This window comes from Pseudonaja textilis, chromosome 1 (assembly GCF_049901715.1).
Source record: "Pseudonaja textilis isolate UNSWEBS1 chromosome 1, rPseTex1.2, whole genome shotgun sequence".
NCBI classification, from domain to species: domain Eukaryota; kingdom Metazoa; phylum Chordata; class Lepidosauria; order Squamata; family Elapidae; genus Pseudonaja; species Pseudonaja textilis.
This window is the reverse complement of record NC_141990.1, coordinates 329,082,574-329,098,964: the sequence shown is the minus strand read 5'-3', so window position 1 is coordinate 329,098,964 and position 16,391 is coordinate 329,082,574. Positions and strand designations below refer to the sequence as shown.

Below are 16,391 nucleotides of genomic sequence, written 5' to 3'. Positions count from 1 at the left end.
GTCTCAATTGTATTCCTCTGTTAATACAATTTAGGATTGCATTGGCTTTTTTGCTTGCTTTAATTGTGTAGGCCAGCTAGAGTCACTGCTGTGAGAGGGACAGCCATATAAATAATGTAAATGCATAAAGAAGAGGACAGGCAAATAGTAACCTAAATGCTCAACAGTCCAGAAGGAAGCTAAGCTGCTATTTATCTCTACATTTGGAGAGAGCTCTGCTCCAACAGATAAGCAAGAGATCATTAGGACATCTATGAATGCAGAGATCAGCTGACACCCTACAAACACGTGAGCAAAGCATAACAGCAGTAACCAGCTTTCCTCTGCTGGGGTCCTCCCCTAGCACATCACAATCAAGGATAGGCTATACCTGAACAGGGAGATTGCTCTTAGTTGGCATTAGAAGAGTGTAAGATAACAGCTTTGGATAGGAGTTTGGAGGTCTTCTAGTCCAATCCTCTACTCAAGCAGGAGACCCTACAATATCTTAGATCTGTGACTTTGCCCAGTATGCTTTTTAAAATCATTTTAGCCAAATAACAACACAACATGGCAGTGAAATGAATTGTGTAACGGGGAAAGCAGGCTTTTGCTCTTAATTTACAGTAATCTATTAAAGGCTAATGGATGCACTCTCCAAATGGAGCCTCCATGATTGTCCAGGAAGCCAAGCAACTGGAGTGTCTTGACCATTTTCATGCCACCAGTTACCCAGAGTTAAGCCCAGCAATCCAATATTTCTACTCATTAGCCAGAGTTCCCATCTGTAATCATATTCATTCATATTATGAACAGTGAGAATTGTTGCAAACCTCGCTTGCAGAATCCAACTGGTCTCTTGTCATGATGTTGAAATACATGAATCTCCAGCAACATCAGCATGTTGCTCCATTTATTCGGAGAGATTCAGATCACTATTAACCGGTGTTTCTCAACCGTGGCCAATTTGAAGGTGCGTGGATTTCAACTCCCAGAATTCCCCAGCCAGCACCTTCAAATTGCCAAAACCGGGACGGGGTTGTTTCCTACTCATTTCGTTTCACACCAGTTAGCCCATGCCGGAAAACAAGCATCACTCGATCTGAGCCGGCGAAGCTACTTCATCGATCCCAGGCTTCTCTGCTCATTCCGGTTTATCCGCTTTCTCTTTCCAAACAGCTTACTCCAATTTAAGAGCCACATTTTTAAATTCCGGTCACCGCATCCTGCCTGCGTCTAACTGGGACAAAGCCCGTCCAGTGATTTTGTTTTTTTTTAGTCCGACTTACCAGTCAGATGCCAGGATTTCCTCCGCCCGTAGCGCCCACACCCGCCGGCTTGGTCCGCCTCGTAGCCCACCAGGGGCGTGCAGATGCCGTCGGCCACCTGCCCCGCCAACAGCAGCGCCCCCGCATGTTGGGTACTATAGCCCAGCACCGAATGAAAGTAGACCAGCAAGTAGGTGAACCACATCGAGGCGCACAAGTCGTTCAGGAAATGGCCCACTGAGTAACTCAGCCGGTCGCGAAGGGGCAGCGGCGGCGGAGCGTCCATCCTACCGGAGAGGCGAGGAGCGGCTCCCAGCGCCGGGGCCTGGAGCCCGATGGCCCCAGCTGTGCGTAAAGACGCACCGGCAGGGCGCATCAGCTGGAGCGCGCGGGGGAAGCGCCAGGTCCAGGCCTGGCGGGAAAAGCAAGGAAAGCCGTAGCTCCTGAGGGGAACAACCCAGCCATGAGACCGCAGAACAGTTTTTATCTGCTCCGGGGAAAGCCCCCGGGTTGGTGGCCGGCTACGTAACCACTTAGTCTGCGCCGCAGCACCCCCAATTGCCTCCGCCCCGGAGCAGATAGCCGCGCCTCTTCCAACGACCTCGCGGAGGGAGCCAATGGAGAGGCTGCGCTGCGAAGAAGCCGCGCCTCAAAGGAGGCCTCGGTTTAAGACAGCAGCCGGCTTCGTGGCTTTGCTCCTCTTTTCGGGTTGGCGAATTTCTCCAGCGAAAGCAAAATCGACTCCTGGATTCAAACCCAAGAGTACGCTTAAGGCAGAAGTTTGTCCATCCCAAGGAGAAAACACCCAGGCATAAACTGAGCAACGAGCCACGTGCAAATCTATGTGCGTTGGGGAAACAAAACAACCACTTCATAAACGCACGGCACAACATAGGAGAACAAAACCCACCTGCGTTTAATAAGACAAAGGCCGCTCTTTTGAAGACAGCAAAGTCCACATTTTGGGCAGAGAGGATCGCTGGTTTGAAAGAGGAGCAAAAGAAGCTATCTGTTCAAAACTGAAGAGCCCTCTCTCAACAGAGGGAGAGAGATACTATATCCAGTCTACAACACAGTCAGCAGTTCCAAGAAGGCTCCACACCTATTTGCATCACTCAGATGACTCTGAGATAAACCTCCAGGTGGCCTTAATGATTCACTAAAAGAATGCAAATGACCAGCTCTCTGTAAGAAGTATAAATCCTTCCATTTCCTCCCATCCAGCCAGAGCTGAAGAAGCTTCTTGGATGGGAAGCAAAATGTCTCCAAAGAAAAACACCAGAAAGCCCAGTTGCCTCTTGAAAAAAATAAATAAAAATAAAAGCACGTTTGGGACAACCATGACCTGGATGACCGAGGATTTCCATAGACGCTTCCTGGATGAATTGTATCAAGGGGGAATCTGATCCATCATCAGCTGTTCAGGTGTGTCCAATCTTTGGCTATGGATCAGCAGTCTCCACACTCCCAATTCCAGGAGCTGAATTCCAGGGGTCTCTTTCTTTGAACCTCATGTTGCCAGCTTACCCAAAGAAAGCAAAAAGTTTGCTTTCCACAGTTTTGGCCTGTTTTATGACCTATTTGTGTGTTTTTAGATTTGCACTAATTCCTAAGATCTTTAGCTTTTTGTTCAGACAGACACCCCGGGGCTCCCACTCCCAGCATCGCCATAGAGATGGATTCAGGAGGTTGTAGTTTCATGACATCCGGAGTATCTGACACACCCCTCCAATTGCCTTATGACTGGAAATATAGGAAGTCCTGAACTTAATGATCACAAACGAGCCCAAAATTTCTGCTGTTAAGTGAAACATTTGCTAAGGGACTTTGGCCGCATTTTATGACCTTTCTTGCCACAGTTGTTAAGTGAATCACTGCAGTTGTTAAGTGAATAACACAGTTGTTAAGCGTATCTGGCTTCCCCAAGACTTTGCTTGTCAGAAGTTGCAAAAGGGGATCCCATGACCTCTCAGGACATTGCAAAAGTCATAAATATGAGTCGCTTGCTAAGTGTCTGAATTTTGATCATGTGATCATGGTTTGTAAGTGAAGGATGGTCATATGTCACTTTTTTCAATACAGTTGTAACTGGATGGTTATTAAATGAATTGTTGTAAGTCAAAGACTACCTGTAGAGTCCTCACTTGCCCCCTATGCAAATGGATTTGCTGTGAAACACACACGAGCGCAGACCTCATTGAAAAGTTGGTAACATTCTCAAATGGGCTTCTAGGTAAAGTCTTTTAAGCCTTTTTTTCTCCCGAGGCCTCTTTCTACTTTTAAAAATAATTCACACACACCCCCCCCCCAAGAGTTTTTGTTTGGGTTATATTTATAGATATTTACCAGACTGTATTAAAAATTACCATACTGGAGGTTGCACAAGAGCACATCCTATTCTCACAGGGCCTCCACAGCCTCTGAAAATTGTGCAAGAATGCAATGTGCTTTCAGGAATAGCTGTTGTTGGATGTTGGTGTATGCTGCCACCCAAAAGGTTGCGGTGTGTCAGCTTTGACACGCACATCATAGGTTCGCCATCACTGAACTAGGCAGACTAACCAACCATTCTGAACGTTCCCAGAAGGGGAACGTTTCTTTGTTATCAGTTGCAACAAAAATACCCCTCAAAATATTTGGGGTCTAACTCAGATATCCTTAACAAAGATTGATGCTGTGCATCTTATCTGAAGCTGGCTCTGCTCCACCTTATGTTCAGCAAAATCTAGCATAGGATCATACAAATCTAATTTCCAGAGTGTGGAAATGCGTGAAGCTCTTGAAGTCAACGCTGTACATCTCATGATGCTTCAGCGTCGGTAATTTGGCTCTACAACGCTTCTACGGACGCTTTTAGCTTAGCTTGTAACTTTAGCCTTTGCGCATGATTACTAGGGAACAGAGGAATTTAAAAGCCATTGTACCTTGTCCCCAGGTGCCTCTTCCAGTGTTTCCCATCAGCAGGGATATGACAATGTAGAAGGTAGTTCTTTAAAAAAAAATCATTTCAAGTTTCTAGTCCTTAGGAACTTACTGAAAAAAGTTGCATCCAATTCAGTATGAACATGTGTACCTGGCTTGCATGATGGCTTCCCAATACTAAAAGATGCAGATTGCAACAAAGAGAACAGAAAACTTTGGTTTTTGGTTGCCCTTTTTTCACTTCAGGGTAGACATGATAGCAGTGCTCCAATATTTGGGGGGGCTGCCACAGAGAGGAAGAGATCAACCTATTTTCCAAGGCACCCGAAGGCCAGAGAAGGAATAATGTATGGAAACTGAACAAAGAGAGATTCAACCTGGAAATAAGGAGAGATTTTCTGACAGTGAGAACAATCAACTAATGGAATGGATAGTGCCTTCAGAAGTTGTGGGAGTTTCATCTTTGGAGGCTTTCAAAAGGAGACTGGACTGCCATTTGTCAGAAATGGTGTAGGGTCTCCTGCTTTGTCAGGATGTTGGACTAGATGACCTACAAGGTCCCTTCCAACTCTGTTAATCTGTAAAGTCCAGATTTTTGCAGCCTGTTCTGTATTAAATGACTTTCATGCATTACAAATAACACAGTAAAGTGAAATGTGATTTACTGTACATATTTGAAGCTGATTATGTGTGAGTATATTTTATGTGATTTGTTCTACAAAGCAGTTGAGTTTTATTTAATTTATCATGGCTGATCCTAAAGAGAGGGAGGGAGGGAGGGGAGGGGAAGAAGGAAGGAAGGAAGGGCAAAATTGCACCCATGTTTTTGGTTTCTGCCAGATGCAGATAGTTCTTTACTTACAACCACAATTGAGCCCAGAATTATGACCATCAGTCATCTAGTCATTCAGTAGGTCATCGTATTATAGATCTAATTTTACATATTTTCTGGTGGCCATTAAGCAATTGTCTGCAATGGGTTTTTTCTCCTGGAAACCAGAAATAAATGCTGGTTTCTGGCAAAAAAAGTTGTCAATTGTCATCACATGACCTTGGGATCATCTTCGTTGAAGCACAGTGTGTATTTCTGGAGTTTGTGACACTTCAGCAAAATGGTTGCTTCATTCCCTCATCCTTTTGAACATGGGCAGATAGCCAGGTTTTTTCTTATTTAGCAAGCCCAATCTGAAACATTTCTCAACATGGGCCTCTTTTACCACAACAAACTATCTGTAACTTTCAAAAAGATCCAGAGAACCGTTTACTATCACCCACAAAAAATACTACCAACAACAACAATAATGCAAACGCTGAGCAACCTAGAATAAACAAATAGAAATGGATGACTGCAAGGAAGCAACTTACTTCAGACGGCTTCTGCAGAAGACAGTTTAATGAATTTCTTTATGTATTCATTCATCTGTTCTTACTTTTGGCGATGTAAATTTAGATGGCTTGCTCTTATCTTAGGCCTGGATGCTAAACACTCAAGTCTGCTAGCCTGAAGGGGAGACCATAGTGGGAGCTCAGAAAACATGTACAGTGTCCAGGATTAAAGGAAATTGCAAATCGTTTTTTGCATTATTGCCAAGAGAACAACATGGACACATACAGGTAGTGCTTGACTTACTACCACAACTAAGCCCAAAACTGATGTTGCTAAATGAAACATTTGTTAAGTGAGTTTTGCCTCATTTTACAGCTTTTCTTGTCACAGTTGTTAAGTGAATCAGTGAAATTATGATGTTAGTGACATGGTTGTTAAGTGAATCTGGCTTCATTGACTTTGCTTGTCAGAAGGTTGCAAAAGATGACTGGATATTGCAATGGTCATAAATATGTGTCAGTTTCTAAGTGTCTGCATTCTGATCATGGAACCATGGGGAAGCTGCAATGGCCGTAAGTGTGAAAAATGGTCATAAGTCACTTTTTTCAGTGTTGTAACTTTGAAGAGTCGCTAAATGAACTGTTACAAGTTGAGGACTACCTGTATTCACGTAGTCACCACTCTGGCAACTTCTGTTGCTATTGTGAGCTAGCTTTGCTTTCATCTAATTTCGAGGGATCACTAAGCAATGATGTGCTGGTAATTTAAAAAAAAACAGCTTAATCTGGAAATTCTTGTCCAGGTCTTTCAGATAATTCTGAATTCAGTCATTTTGTCGCTTGCATCCTTATGATTTATATTCACTGTTTCCTAGTATGATTTGATTGCTTATTGTACCCTATGACTATCATTAAGTCTGGTACCTGATGATTCTTGACTCTTGACGTATCTTTTCTTTTATGTACACTGAGAGCATTTGCACCAAGATAAGTTCCTTGTATGTCCAATCACACTAGAATTCTATTCTATTCTATTCTATTCTATTCTATTCTATTCTATTCTATTCTATTCTATTCTATTCTATTCTATTCTATTCATTTTGTAATGGCAGCTGGTCCTCTTTCCCCTTGGAGACCTTTTACATGCTGTTATGATCCCCTACATATTGGTTTCCAAACCCCCCTCTTCTGGGTCCATTGCTTTGTTTTCGTAGACATTTTGCTCAGTGCTGTAGGGAGAAGAGGAAAAAATAAAACAGGATGTGTGAAAAGCAGCAGAATGTTAGGATAGTTGGCCATGACAGTCAGAAGGGACAGGCCTTGTTGCCCAACAGTTATGCTGGTTTTGTCATATCGATTATATTATGAGCTGCGGTGGCACAATGGTTAGAGGGCAGTACTACAGGCTGCTTCTGCTGATTGCTGGCTGCTTGCAATTTGGCAGATCGAATCTCACCAGGCTCAAAGTTGACTCAGCCTTCCATCCTTCTGAGGTGGGTAAAAGGAGGGCCCAGATTTTGGGGGGCAATAGGCTGACTCTGTAAACCGCTTAGAGAGAGTTGTAAAGCACTCTGAAGCAGTATATAAGTCTAAGGGCTATTGCTATTTATTTATTTTGATTTTGGCCCCTCCTAATTACAAGGTGACTTTGCTCACAATGTAAGAATAGCACCAATAAATAGAAATACAGTAAGGGAACTAACCCAAACCACTCACATCAAAATATATGAAACATAATGCAAACATATCTAAATTGTAACCCACCCATCTTCAAGTTGCCAAATTTGAGAAAAAACTGATGTAGATGTTGAAGAAGAGGGGAGAGCATGTCAAACCCTGGGACACATTTTGATGAAAGCAGCCACCCAGGTGGTCCTCAACTTATGACCATATAATAATAATAATTGGAATCAGAACTTCCATTTCCAAATAAGGCAATTGTTATGTAAATCCTGCCCAATTTTATGTTTTTCTTTTATCACAGTTAAGCAAATCATCCCAGTTGTTAAGTTAATCACATAACTGTTAAGCGAATCCAACTTCTCGCATTGACTTCGCTTGTTACAAGCCAGCTGAGAAGGTCACAATTGGCAGCCACATGATTCCTTGACGTTACAACTGTTGTAAATCCATGTCTGCTGCCAAGGGCCAAAATTTTAATCACGTGACAGTAAGGGACACTGCAACAGCCGTAAGTGTGAGGACTTGTCATAAGTCACTTTTTTTCAGTGCCATTGTAACTTGAATCACTAAATAAATGGTTGTAGGTCAAGGATTACTTGTGCGAGCCCATGATTGGGTGAGAGGAGCATGAATAACCAGGTTGACTAGCTCCACCACTAGATACCCAAGACATAAAATGCCCTTTAAAAATCTACTGAAGCAGTAATATTTACCTGTGTTTGGTCTCTATGTTCTCCATCTCATCCTTGTCATCCTTTCTGCAAAAGGGAACAATATTAATGAAGAATTAGGGAAGGGAGGATGAAAAACCAGGGTAGAAACCGCCCCCACCCCTCAAAATGTAAGACCTTCTTTGCTCCACTCCTTAAACACACAGAGATACAATCACACCATCACACTAATCAGATAGAAGCCTGGTGACCTTCATTCATACAATGCTCTCAACTTGATTAGCTGTAACTTTGATTAGAGATGGAGGAGAGCTTTTCAGCAGCTTAGATTTGAGGTGTAAATTCAGCCTCTTTGATTAGCTTGTTGTTCAGTGTTTTGGGCAAATCTGCAAAATGGGTTAATTATGTAATCAAGAATGGTGAGTACATGAAAGTGATTTTGTTTTGTCTTTTCCAAGTGGAGCAGATCAGGAATCCAGTCACTGTGCTTGTGATGTTTGTGTTCATCAGATGAAACAGGTCAGGCTTCAGTCATACATGTTGGGTGAGAAGACCAAGAAGAGATCTAATCGTCTAATCCAGAAACAGCCTTTATTTGGGACTGTAGCGCTCTGGCACCAAGCTGGGAAATCTAAGCCAAGACTCTGGCTGTGACACTGCAATTAAAGCCTTATCTCTTTTTACTTGCCTCTCACACACAACACATGTAAACAAGAGGTAGAGTACAATCATGTGTTGTAACTCCTGTCTTAGCTTTTTTGACACACTCCCTTCCCCATGCGTGAAAGGTGGATGGACTCAGCTCAGTTACAGTGTTGGTGGGCAAAGCATTAGAAGTTCTGAAGGACCTGGTTGGGGGACAGATCTTTTTAGAGAAGGTCTATCAACATGTTTGCTAAGAGCTGATGCCAATTTGAAGGCACATAATCAGTCCATCAGTGGTTGTTCCAGTTATGTGTTAAGCGAGACCTTAAAACCTAAAGAAAGAGATCTAGAAGAAACATACTTTTGGAAGAAAAATATCCGATGGATGAGGTTTGCCACGAACATCACAAACAAGAAGACCGTAACAGCGGTTAATCCCACCAGCCAGGGTTGCAAAGCCGTTGAACCATTGGTTGTTTCCTTCACAAGGCCTGCAGGAGTCAATACAATAAAGATCTGAATTACCCTTACAGTCTGATTATTCCATCACACCCACTTTTGTGGGCTTTGCAATAATTGAGGGCTCCCAAATCCAGCCTGCAAAGATATGTATGACCAGCAGATGGCAACAAAGAGGGTTTATATCTCATGACTGCCATCTATGGCTCCCTGGAGGTTTGCAGCCCAATTGTGGTAGCCCTAAGTTTGACCAAGGACTTTGTGCTGGATGCTGTAATGTAACAACCGATTAACCACCCTGATTCATGTACAGAGTGTATGTCTCACTTTGAATGGGAGAAGATGCTATAGCACAGACTGAATTGCCAATCGCTTTGCTGATTCTGCTGATTTTTTTCAAATTAAGATAATACAACAGATATATCTGATTTTTTAAAAAAAATAAGGTTTCAAATTCCCAGATACTACACAGCATGAAAAAAATCATTACGCAGGATTCCTGGAAATCCCCAGCTCCAATTTCTGGCTGCTGAGTTTTCAGCAAATATTAGTATTTTTCACTGCAGTGGACTGTTCATAGCCTCAGGGCAGATATGACCCTTGAGCCCATTGTGGCATCCTGGAAGCTTTGCTGATCAAGATGGGTAAAAATTGGTTGGCAGCCTTGTGCCACCTTGTGCCACCATACACATGAAAATAAAGATGTTCACCTTAGAGTAAATTTTAGTTTGCTTTAAAAATCCCTAAAAGGCCTTACTATTGAATTAGTGGTAGCTGAATTCCAGCTTAGCTAAACAAATGATTCCCTCAGCACTGTCCAACTATTTACTAAGTCTGCATTACTATTACTATTAATCCTCTCATCGTTCCTATCGCCCATCCCCTCCCACCTGTGACTGTATGACTGTATCTTTGTTGCTTGTATCCTTATGATTGTTTCCTAGTATGATTTGATTGCTTAATTGTACCCTATGACTATTATTAAGTGCTGTACCTTATGATTCTTGACTCTTGATGAATGTATCTTTTCTTTTTATGTACACTGAGAGCATTTGCACCAAGACAAATTCCTTGTGTGTGCAATCACATTTGGCCAATAAAGAATTCATTCATTCATTATATCCACCCACCTCCAGTGTTCCCTAAACTCTTTTGGAACATTATAAGTGGATCTCAGAAACTCAGTGGTTGCTTATTTTCAATCTGATACATTATGCCCTCTTATTTGCTGGAAATCGAGCCAGTTTGGTCTAGCCAATCACCAGGAGTCTGTGAATTTGAATTCCATCTTAGACAAGAAAGCTGTCTGGGTGATCTTGGGACAATGGGTCTCTCTCAACTCATCTCACAGGGTTGTTTTTGTGGGGAAAATAGGAGGAGGAAGCAACATTATGTTCGCCAGATTGAGTTACTTATAAAATCATAAAGGCGGGATAAAATCTAATAAATAAATACATGAATGGGACATAATAACAAGAAGTACCAGGTTTCTGTTGAAGTGTAACATCTTAAAGGCAGCTTGCATGGAATTGGGATGGTAATGATTAATAACTGACTGAGCTTTCTCAAGAGGCTATGCCAGAAGTCTCCAAACTTGGCAACTTTAAGATTTGTGGACTTCAACTCCCAGAATTCTCCAGCCAGTTGGAGAATTCTGGGAGTTGAAGTCCACAAGTCTTAAAGTTGCCAAGTTTGGGGACCCCTGGGCTATGCACTGCATCGCCTCCAAGTCTTCAGTGCTTCACAAAAGACCAGCAGGGCCAATCTGATCTTAGGGGTGTTAATCTGTGGTGTTCCAGAGGACAATGTTCAACTGGAGTTAGTTTTTTATCATGAGGAATCCAGTTGGAACACAATCCTTCTATTGTTTGTGTACCTTGATTTTTTTTTTGGGGGGGGGGGGGCATTTTCCCATTCTTATCAAACAGGTTATGTGGCTGCACCAAATCTGATTTTGTTGCTAACAAGAGTGACCATGGCCCAAATTCCAGAAATGGCCATACATTGTAATGGCATGGGAGAATGACCTTGGGAGAGAGAAAGAAGAACTACACGCTGGACAACCTGCATGAAAAGATACCTCAGCCCCCTGAAGGAGGAGGATCTGGGAAGCATCTCAGAGGGATACCTCCCTAGTTTTCTGGAGAGTAATAGGAAAGGAGGGGAGAAATACTTTCAGTCTTGCAAGATTCTGTTAATCAATGTAATTATGCAATAAAAATAGAGTTAATTTGACCCGATTCATCTATTTACTATACATATAAAAATAGTTAACAGGTAAACAAACAACAAAGTTTAACAAAGCTAGATGTTTCAGTTCAAATTGGTTGCAAATAGACATAAAACGAAGATTAAAAATTCTGATCCTGGTCTGAAAGGTGAAGAAGCAATTATTGCTATGTGGGAAGCCACCCCCTCCTAGAAGAATGAAATACCTTTGAGGAATATTAAAAAAGGCAGATTATTATATTTCCCAAAGGGCAAAATGGAGAAACATGTTTTTTTTAGAGGCAGAAAGCAACCTCCACATTCCTTAATAGCCCCAGCAGATACCGGGGCCAGCTTTTAGAAATGCAGATTTGGTAATCTATTCAAGACATGATATTTTGAAACAAAAGCAGAATGGTAGGATTAGAAGCAGCCATCACTCAAGATCCACACAGGACAAAGCCATTAAGCCACAATAGGAATTATTGCATCACCCTCAGAGCAGTCCAAAGTTCAACCAAACCTACCTCAGACAAACAACTAGGATTTGTACTTTGCCTGTAGAACCAGCTATGACTCCTACAATAACCCCTACATGGGCCCATGGGAGTCTGACAACAGCCAATAGAATACATGTTCTTGCACAGGAACAGGAAGCTCAAGTGCCAAGCTCAAGAGAACACCACTCCCCACTCTCAACTCCATGTGGTCAGCTGCACCAGGACCATGTGCTTGATGGTTCTGCTTCATCATTAAACCATCTTTCCAATCAGCTTCCATGTTTCCGATGTCTTTCTCCCAGCTTGGAACTGAACCAGATGGATATATGTCTGTGTGTCTTTGTTTTTCATTTTTAATGGACATTAATTTTTAATGTCTTTGTCCAATTGGGTTTTGTTTTTGGAAATATTCTTTTTTGTTTTGTTTTGGAGTTTGTGTTTTAACTTTTTGAATAAAAAAATTTGGAGAAAAAATAGAGTTAGTACTATTATTTATTTATATTACTTATTTCTAACCCTCCCATCTCCTTCATAGTTGTATTCTAATATTCTAGTAAACTAAAATTCCCTGTTGTGCTTCTTGCCTGGACTACCTCAAAGGGCTAACACAAATGGCACACAAGAAATAATTGTGTGCTCCTCTGACCAGAGTTTTCTTTTTTTCTTGTAATCTAACGATCACCTCAAGTTTCCTAGATCAGGGATCTCATCTCTTCAAAAGTTGGAAAGCTTAACACCAGCTGCCTCCAAAGGCTGTAAATGATATTCAGATTGAATTTCGTTCCTGCTATGGTCAATTTTCCCTGAGTTTAATTTAATCATTTTAAATGTCAGATTTAAAAGATTTATTCACAAAGTCTGGCAATGGGTCGAACTGTTGATAATTTAGGGTACAAAACCATGTCACTTTAAAATGTAATATAAGAACCGTATCCTATTTGAAGGCTCATGTTCTTTTTAAGTTAATCTTTATTCAATTTTATTTACATATTGTGAAGGGAATATTAAATCAAACTAAATTATCTAGGAACTTGGGTGGGGTAATAGACAATAATTTCATCTTTGTTGCACATAAATACTACATTTAATCATATGTTTAATTTAATAATTTTAAGCCTACAGGATGAAAGTTATCTTTTGAATTCTTGTAATATTGCCATTTTTTGTGATTCAACTTTTCTATTGGAATGTCAAACATTTTATGAAAATAAAAAAATCCCCTCTGATTTTTCAAGAATTTTCTGCTGTGTAAAAATGGTCAACTTTATAAGCTCTAAGGAGCCACTTAGATTTTTTTAAAAAATATCTAAGGCCAGTTTTGAATCTAATAGCTTGAGTTGTACTTTTTCCTGTTTTAATTTTAAAAATCACTGTAAAACAAGAGCTTTATTAAACAACCACATACAATAATACCTGGTCACTTCAGGAAGCCATGAAGGGCTATTATGACTATCCCTATTTGATAATTGCAATTAAATATATGATATCTTTTAAAATTTGACTGGATGTCTGTTTGTTTTTAATCCAAAATTACATTTTTGAGGAACTGCATACCACTCAGAGCTAGCTGATTGAAGCAGCTTCTGAGTCTTGTATATTAATTAATATAAATATTATACAAGGTTCCTGACACAAATGGGGCCTTACCAGAGGTGGTATTCAGCAGGTTCTGACCAGTTCTGGAGAACTGGTAGCGGAAATTTTGAGTAGTTTTGGAGAACCAGCAAATACCATCTCTGACCAGCAAATACCATCTCTGACTGGCCCCGCCCCATCTATTCTCTGCCTCCGGAGCTGGGACTTCTTTTGTTGCCCTGCACAGGAAAATGTAGCTGGAAAGCAGGTTAGTTGGGTGGGGAGGAAATGAGATTTTGCAGTATCCTTCCTTTGGAGTGGGGTAGGAATGGAGATTTTACAGTATCCTTCCCCTACCATGCCCACCAAGCCACGCCCACAGAACCGGTAGTAAAAAAATTTGAATCCCACGACTGGGCCTTACATAGCTGCTCCCAAATCCTTCCCAGCATGGCCCTCAGATTTTCCCACCCAACGCTGTTCCATACCTTGGCCATGAGAACAGGGAGCGAAGACAGCTCCTACAAACACGGTCCTCCAGTAGAAAAACAAGTTCATTGTCGGGTTTTTTTTCAGTCCGGAAGCCTTGTGTGTCACAGTGTGTTCCTTGCCTGGGCACCTTTATTGCTACTACTTTAGAAGGAAGGGATGGATTATTTTCCTTGCAACCTGGAGTATGGACTTGGAACGGGAGGGCACTTGATAATGACTCCTCATTAGGGCTTTATGAAACGGATAGCAAGCTGCTGTGCCTCAATAGGAGAAAAATGTACAACCAGTTAGATCAATGGAAAGGCGTGCAAAACCCTGTGGAATGGCAGAACAACCAGAGTGGCTTAAACATCAGGAGACAAATGAGAAAAAGCAACGGATGTCAGAGATAAAATATGCTGATTGAGTCATCAAGAATAATTTTTATTGTAGAGGGAGGGAGAGGGAGAGAGAGAGAGAGAGAGGAGGGATAAACAATAGGGGATGTCAGAGGTTAAAAATATGCTAACTGAGCCATCAAAGGATATTTTTTTTATTGGGAGAAAGGAAGGAAAGGAAGGAGGGAGGGAAAGAGGGACGGATAATGGGGGTGTGAGAAATGAAAATATGCTGATTGAGCCATCAAGGAAAAAAATATTGTAATGGAAGGAAGGAAAGGAGGGACAGTGCATTAAGGCTTCACGTGCAAAACCAAATCACAGCTGGAGTCTCCAAACTTGGCAACTTTAAGACTTGTGGATTTCAACTCCCAGAATTCTCCAGCCAGCATAGTCCACAAGTCTTAAAGTTGCCAAGTTTGGAGACCTCTGCTTTAGATTATCCTGCCTAGTAGAATAAGGCTGTGCTTGCATACAACCTGAGGGCCCTTTGAGCTGAAGCCCATGTCCTGTGTCTCCTTCCTCCCATCTCATTCCAACTATAATTCCAGAGGATTTTGTTTTTATTTCATGATTCCCCAACCCCAGTATTTTTTTCAATGTCCTTTTTATTTTCCTCTGTAGTCTGTCAAGTGGGAAAATATGGAGTGATGGTTGTACAGCGTTTTCCATAAGGTTAAATAGCAGTCATATACATGAAACACACCACATGCGAACAGAAACAGGAAAGCAAAATTTGATTAAAATGCTTGTTGCATTTTAAAGGAGAATTCTTTCATTGTCCTCCCAGGCTACAATTTGGAATTGTTAAGCTACACACAAGCATGGCATGATTTGATTCTGCCCAGTTCTTGGGTGCCCATGGAAAGACTACTAGCCTGCATACCATTAAGAAATGTCAGCTTTCCCCCCCCCCTCTAATAAAATGATATTCTTCTTTAATTTATCCTTTGACATGCTTATATAAGTTCCAAGAATTGAGTCATTTCTCCTCCTGATATTAACGAATTGTGCTCTGCATTTACTCAAGGACAAGGGTCTCCAAACTTGGAAAGTTTAAGATTTTTTAGATTTAAGACTCTCAGAATTCCTGAGCTAACATGACAGCAGGAGAAATTCTGGGGGTTGAAGTCCACAAGTCTTAAAGCTGTCAAATTTGAAGGCCTCTGCCTTAGACCTCTCAATCTTTTCCAGCCCCACCTTCTCAAACAAAAACAACAATTATTCTTTAGAACAAACTGTCCATAAGTCTTTTTTTTTGTTTTGTTTGGTAGATACCCTCCTGCTGATGGGGAAAAAAATCCAATTTCCTCTTTCTCGTCTGTTAGAAAAACAAAATGCAGCCGTCAGGAGCATTATGTGAACCCAAGGACAGATCAAAGGGTGGTTAATTACTTGTATGTAGGCAGGAGTGGGAGTGATCAGTAATACACCCACTCCTAATGATTGGAAAAGAATGACTTTTGTTGGGCATTTAGGGTCTTAATTTTGCCACTTTTCTACAAAAATATAGCCAGTTTAGTGTAATGGCTAAGCCAAGCTAGAATCCAGGAGATTGTGAGTTCTAGTCCTGCCTTAGACATGAAAGCCAGTTACTGTCTCTCAGCCCAATCCACCACACAAGTGTTGTGAGAAAAAGAGGAGGAAGTATTATGTGTATTTGATGCCTTGAGTTATTTATAGAACTAATGTCTAGCACCTCAATACACAGATACAGAGACAATCACATGAAGTTTTTAAAACCAGCAGTTTTGCCACCCAGTCCCAGTAGCGCAAGTTCAGACTGTTCAGGGCACCACCAATATGGAAATTGAGTTGTGGCAGGGGCATTAAATATCAAGATGGTGGCTTTGATCATGATTGCAGCAGCCACCTTGAATTTCTCTCACTCATGCCCCACAGTGCTCTTCCCTTACTTCAAAATTATCTGGTTGTGATGGCATTGAGCTGCTTCTCACTTTGTTATAAATGGTCCATGAATCCCTGCATATCTGCACAGTAAGCAAAAAGAGTTTAATCAGGGGTGGGTTTCTATTGGTTCTGTGCACCTCTGTAGAACTGGTAGCTCTGAAGAGCAGCAGACATAGAACTGGTTCTATGGCTGCTGATGTTTTTGCCCACCCACCCACCTGGGCTCTTACCAGATCTTTATTTCCTGATTTTTCAACTTCAGCTGGAACAAGGCACAGCTGCAGTTAAAAAACAAGAGGGCTGTTTCAAAGGCTGCTTCTCACAGGCGTGTGGCTCAAAGCAGGCAGGGAAGCTCGTAAATCCTGAACCAGTAGT

General features: G+C 41.5%; 2 protein-coding genes and 1 long non-coding RNA gene across 4 annotated transcripts in view; 1 reads left to right on the top strand and 2 right to left on the bottom strand.

Annotated features, from left to right (window-relative positions):
- Positions 1 to 1,789, bottom strand: part of MFSD12 (major facilitator superfamily domain containing 12) — a 28,452-nt gene extending 26,663 nt beyond the window's left edge. Inside the window, exon 1 of the mRNA XM_026698941.2 lies at positions 1,269 to 1,789. Within this exon, the coding sequence (XP_026554726.2) occupies positions 1,269 to 1,623 (355 nt within the window). The 5' untranslated portion in view covers positions 1,624 to 1,789. The remainder of the gene's footprint in view (positions 1 to 1,268) is intronic.
- The window catches only part of LOC148128404 (uncharacterized), a 93,957-nt gene extending 89,409 nt beyond the window's left edge, over positions 1 to 4,548 (top strand). Inside the window, exon 2 of the long non-coding RNA XR_015741327.1 lies at positions 3,330 to 4,548. This is a non-coding gene — a long non-coding RNA (uncharacterized LOC148128404). The remainder of the gene's footprint in view (positions 1 to 3,329) is intronic.
- A 996-nt stretch (positions 4,549 to 5,544) lies between these two features.
- Positions 5,545 to 15,774, bottom strand: SMIM24 (small integral membrane protein 24). Of its 2 annotated transcripts, none has more exons than XM_026698946.2 (4): positions 13,725 to 15,774; positions 8,856 to 8,985; positions 7,892 to 7,936; positions 5,545 to 6,724 (listed from the first exon to the last, which is right to left on the bottom strand). In XM_026698946.2, the coding sequence occupies exons 1-4, from the start codon at positions 13,792 to 13,794 to the stop codon at positions 6,655 to 6,657; spliced, it is 315 nt and encodes a 104-aa protein (XP_026554731.1). In that variant the 5' UTR covers positions 13,795 to 15,774; the 3' UTR covers positions 5,545 to 6,654. The 2 variants fall into 2 exon arrangements, with proteins under 2 accessions (XP_026554731.1, XP_087778930.1); XM_087922804.1 differs by lacking the exon at positions 13,725 to 15,774 and adding an exon at positions 10,084 to 10,527.
- Between the last annotated feature and the right edge of the window lie 617 nt (positions 15,775 to 16,391).

What these genes read in the sequence shown, in the direction of transcription:
- SMIM24 (XM_026698946.2), bottom strand. Translation starts at nt 13,794, where the DNA reads ATGAACTTGTTTTTCTACTGGAGGACCGTGTTTGTAGGAGCTGTCTTC. An exon ending in TCCCTGTTCTCATGGCCAAG is followed by an intron (nt 8,986 to 13,724) that starts GTATGGAACAGC and finishes TGACTCCTGCAG; the next exon opens with GCCTTGTGAAGGAAACAACC. An exon ending in CGGATATTTTTCTTCCAAAA is followed by an intron (nt 7,937 to 8,855) that starts GTATGTTTCTTC and finishes TCCCTTTTGCAG; the next exon opens with AAAGGATGACAAGGATGAGA.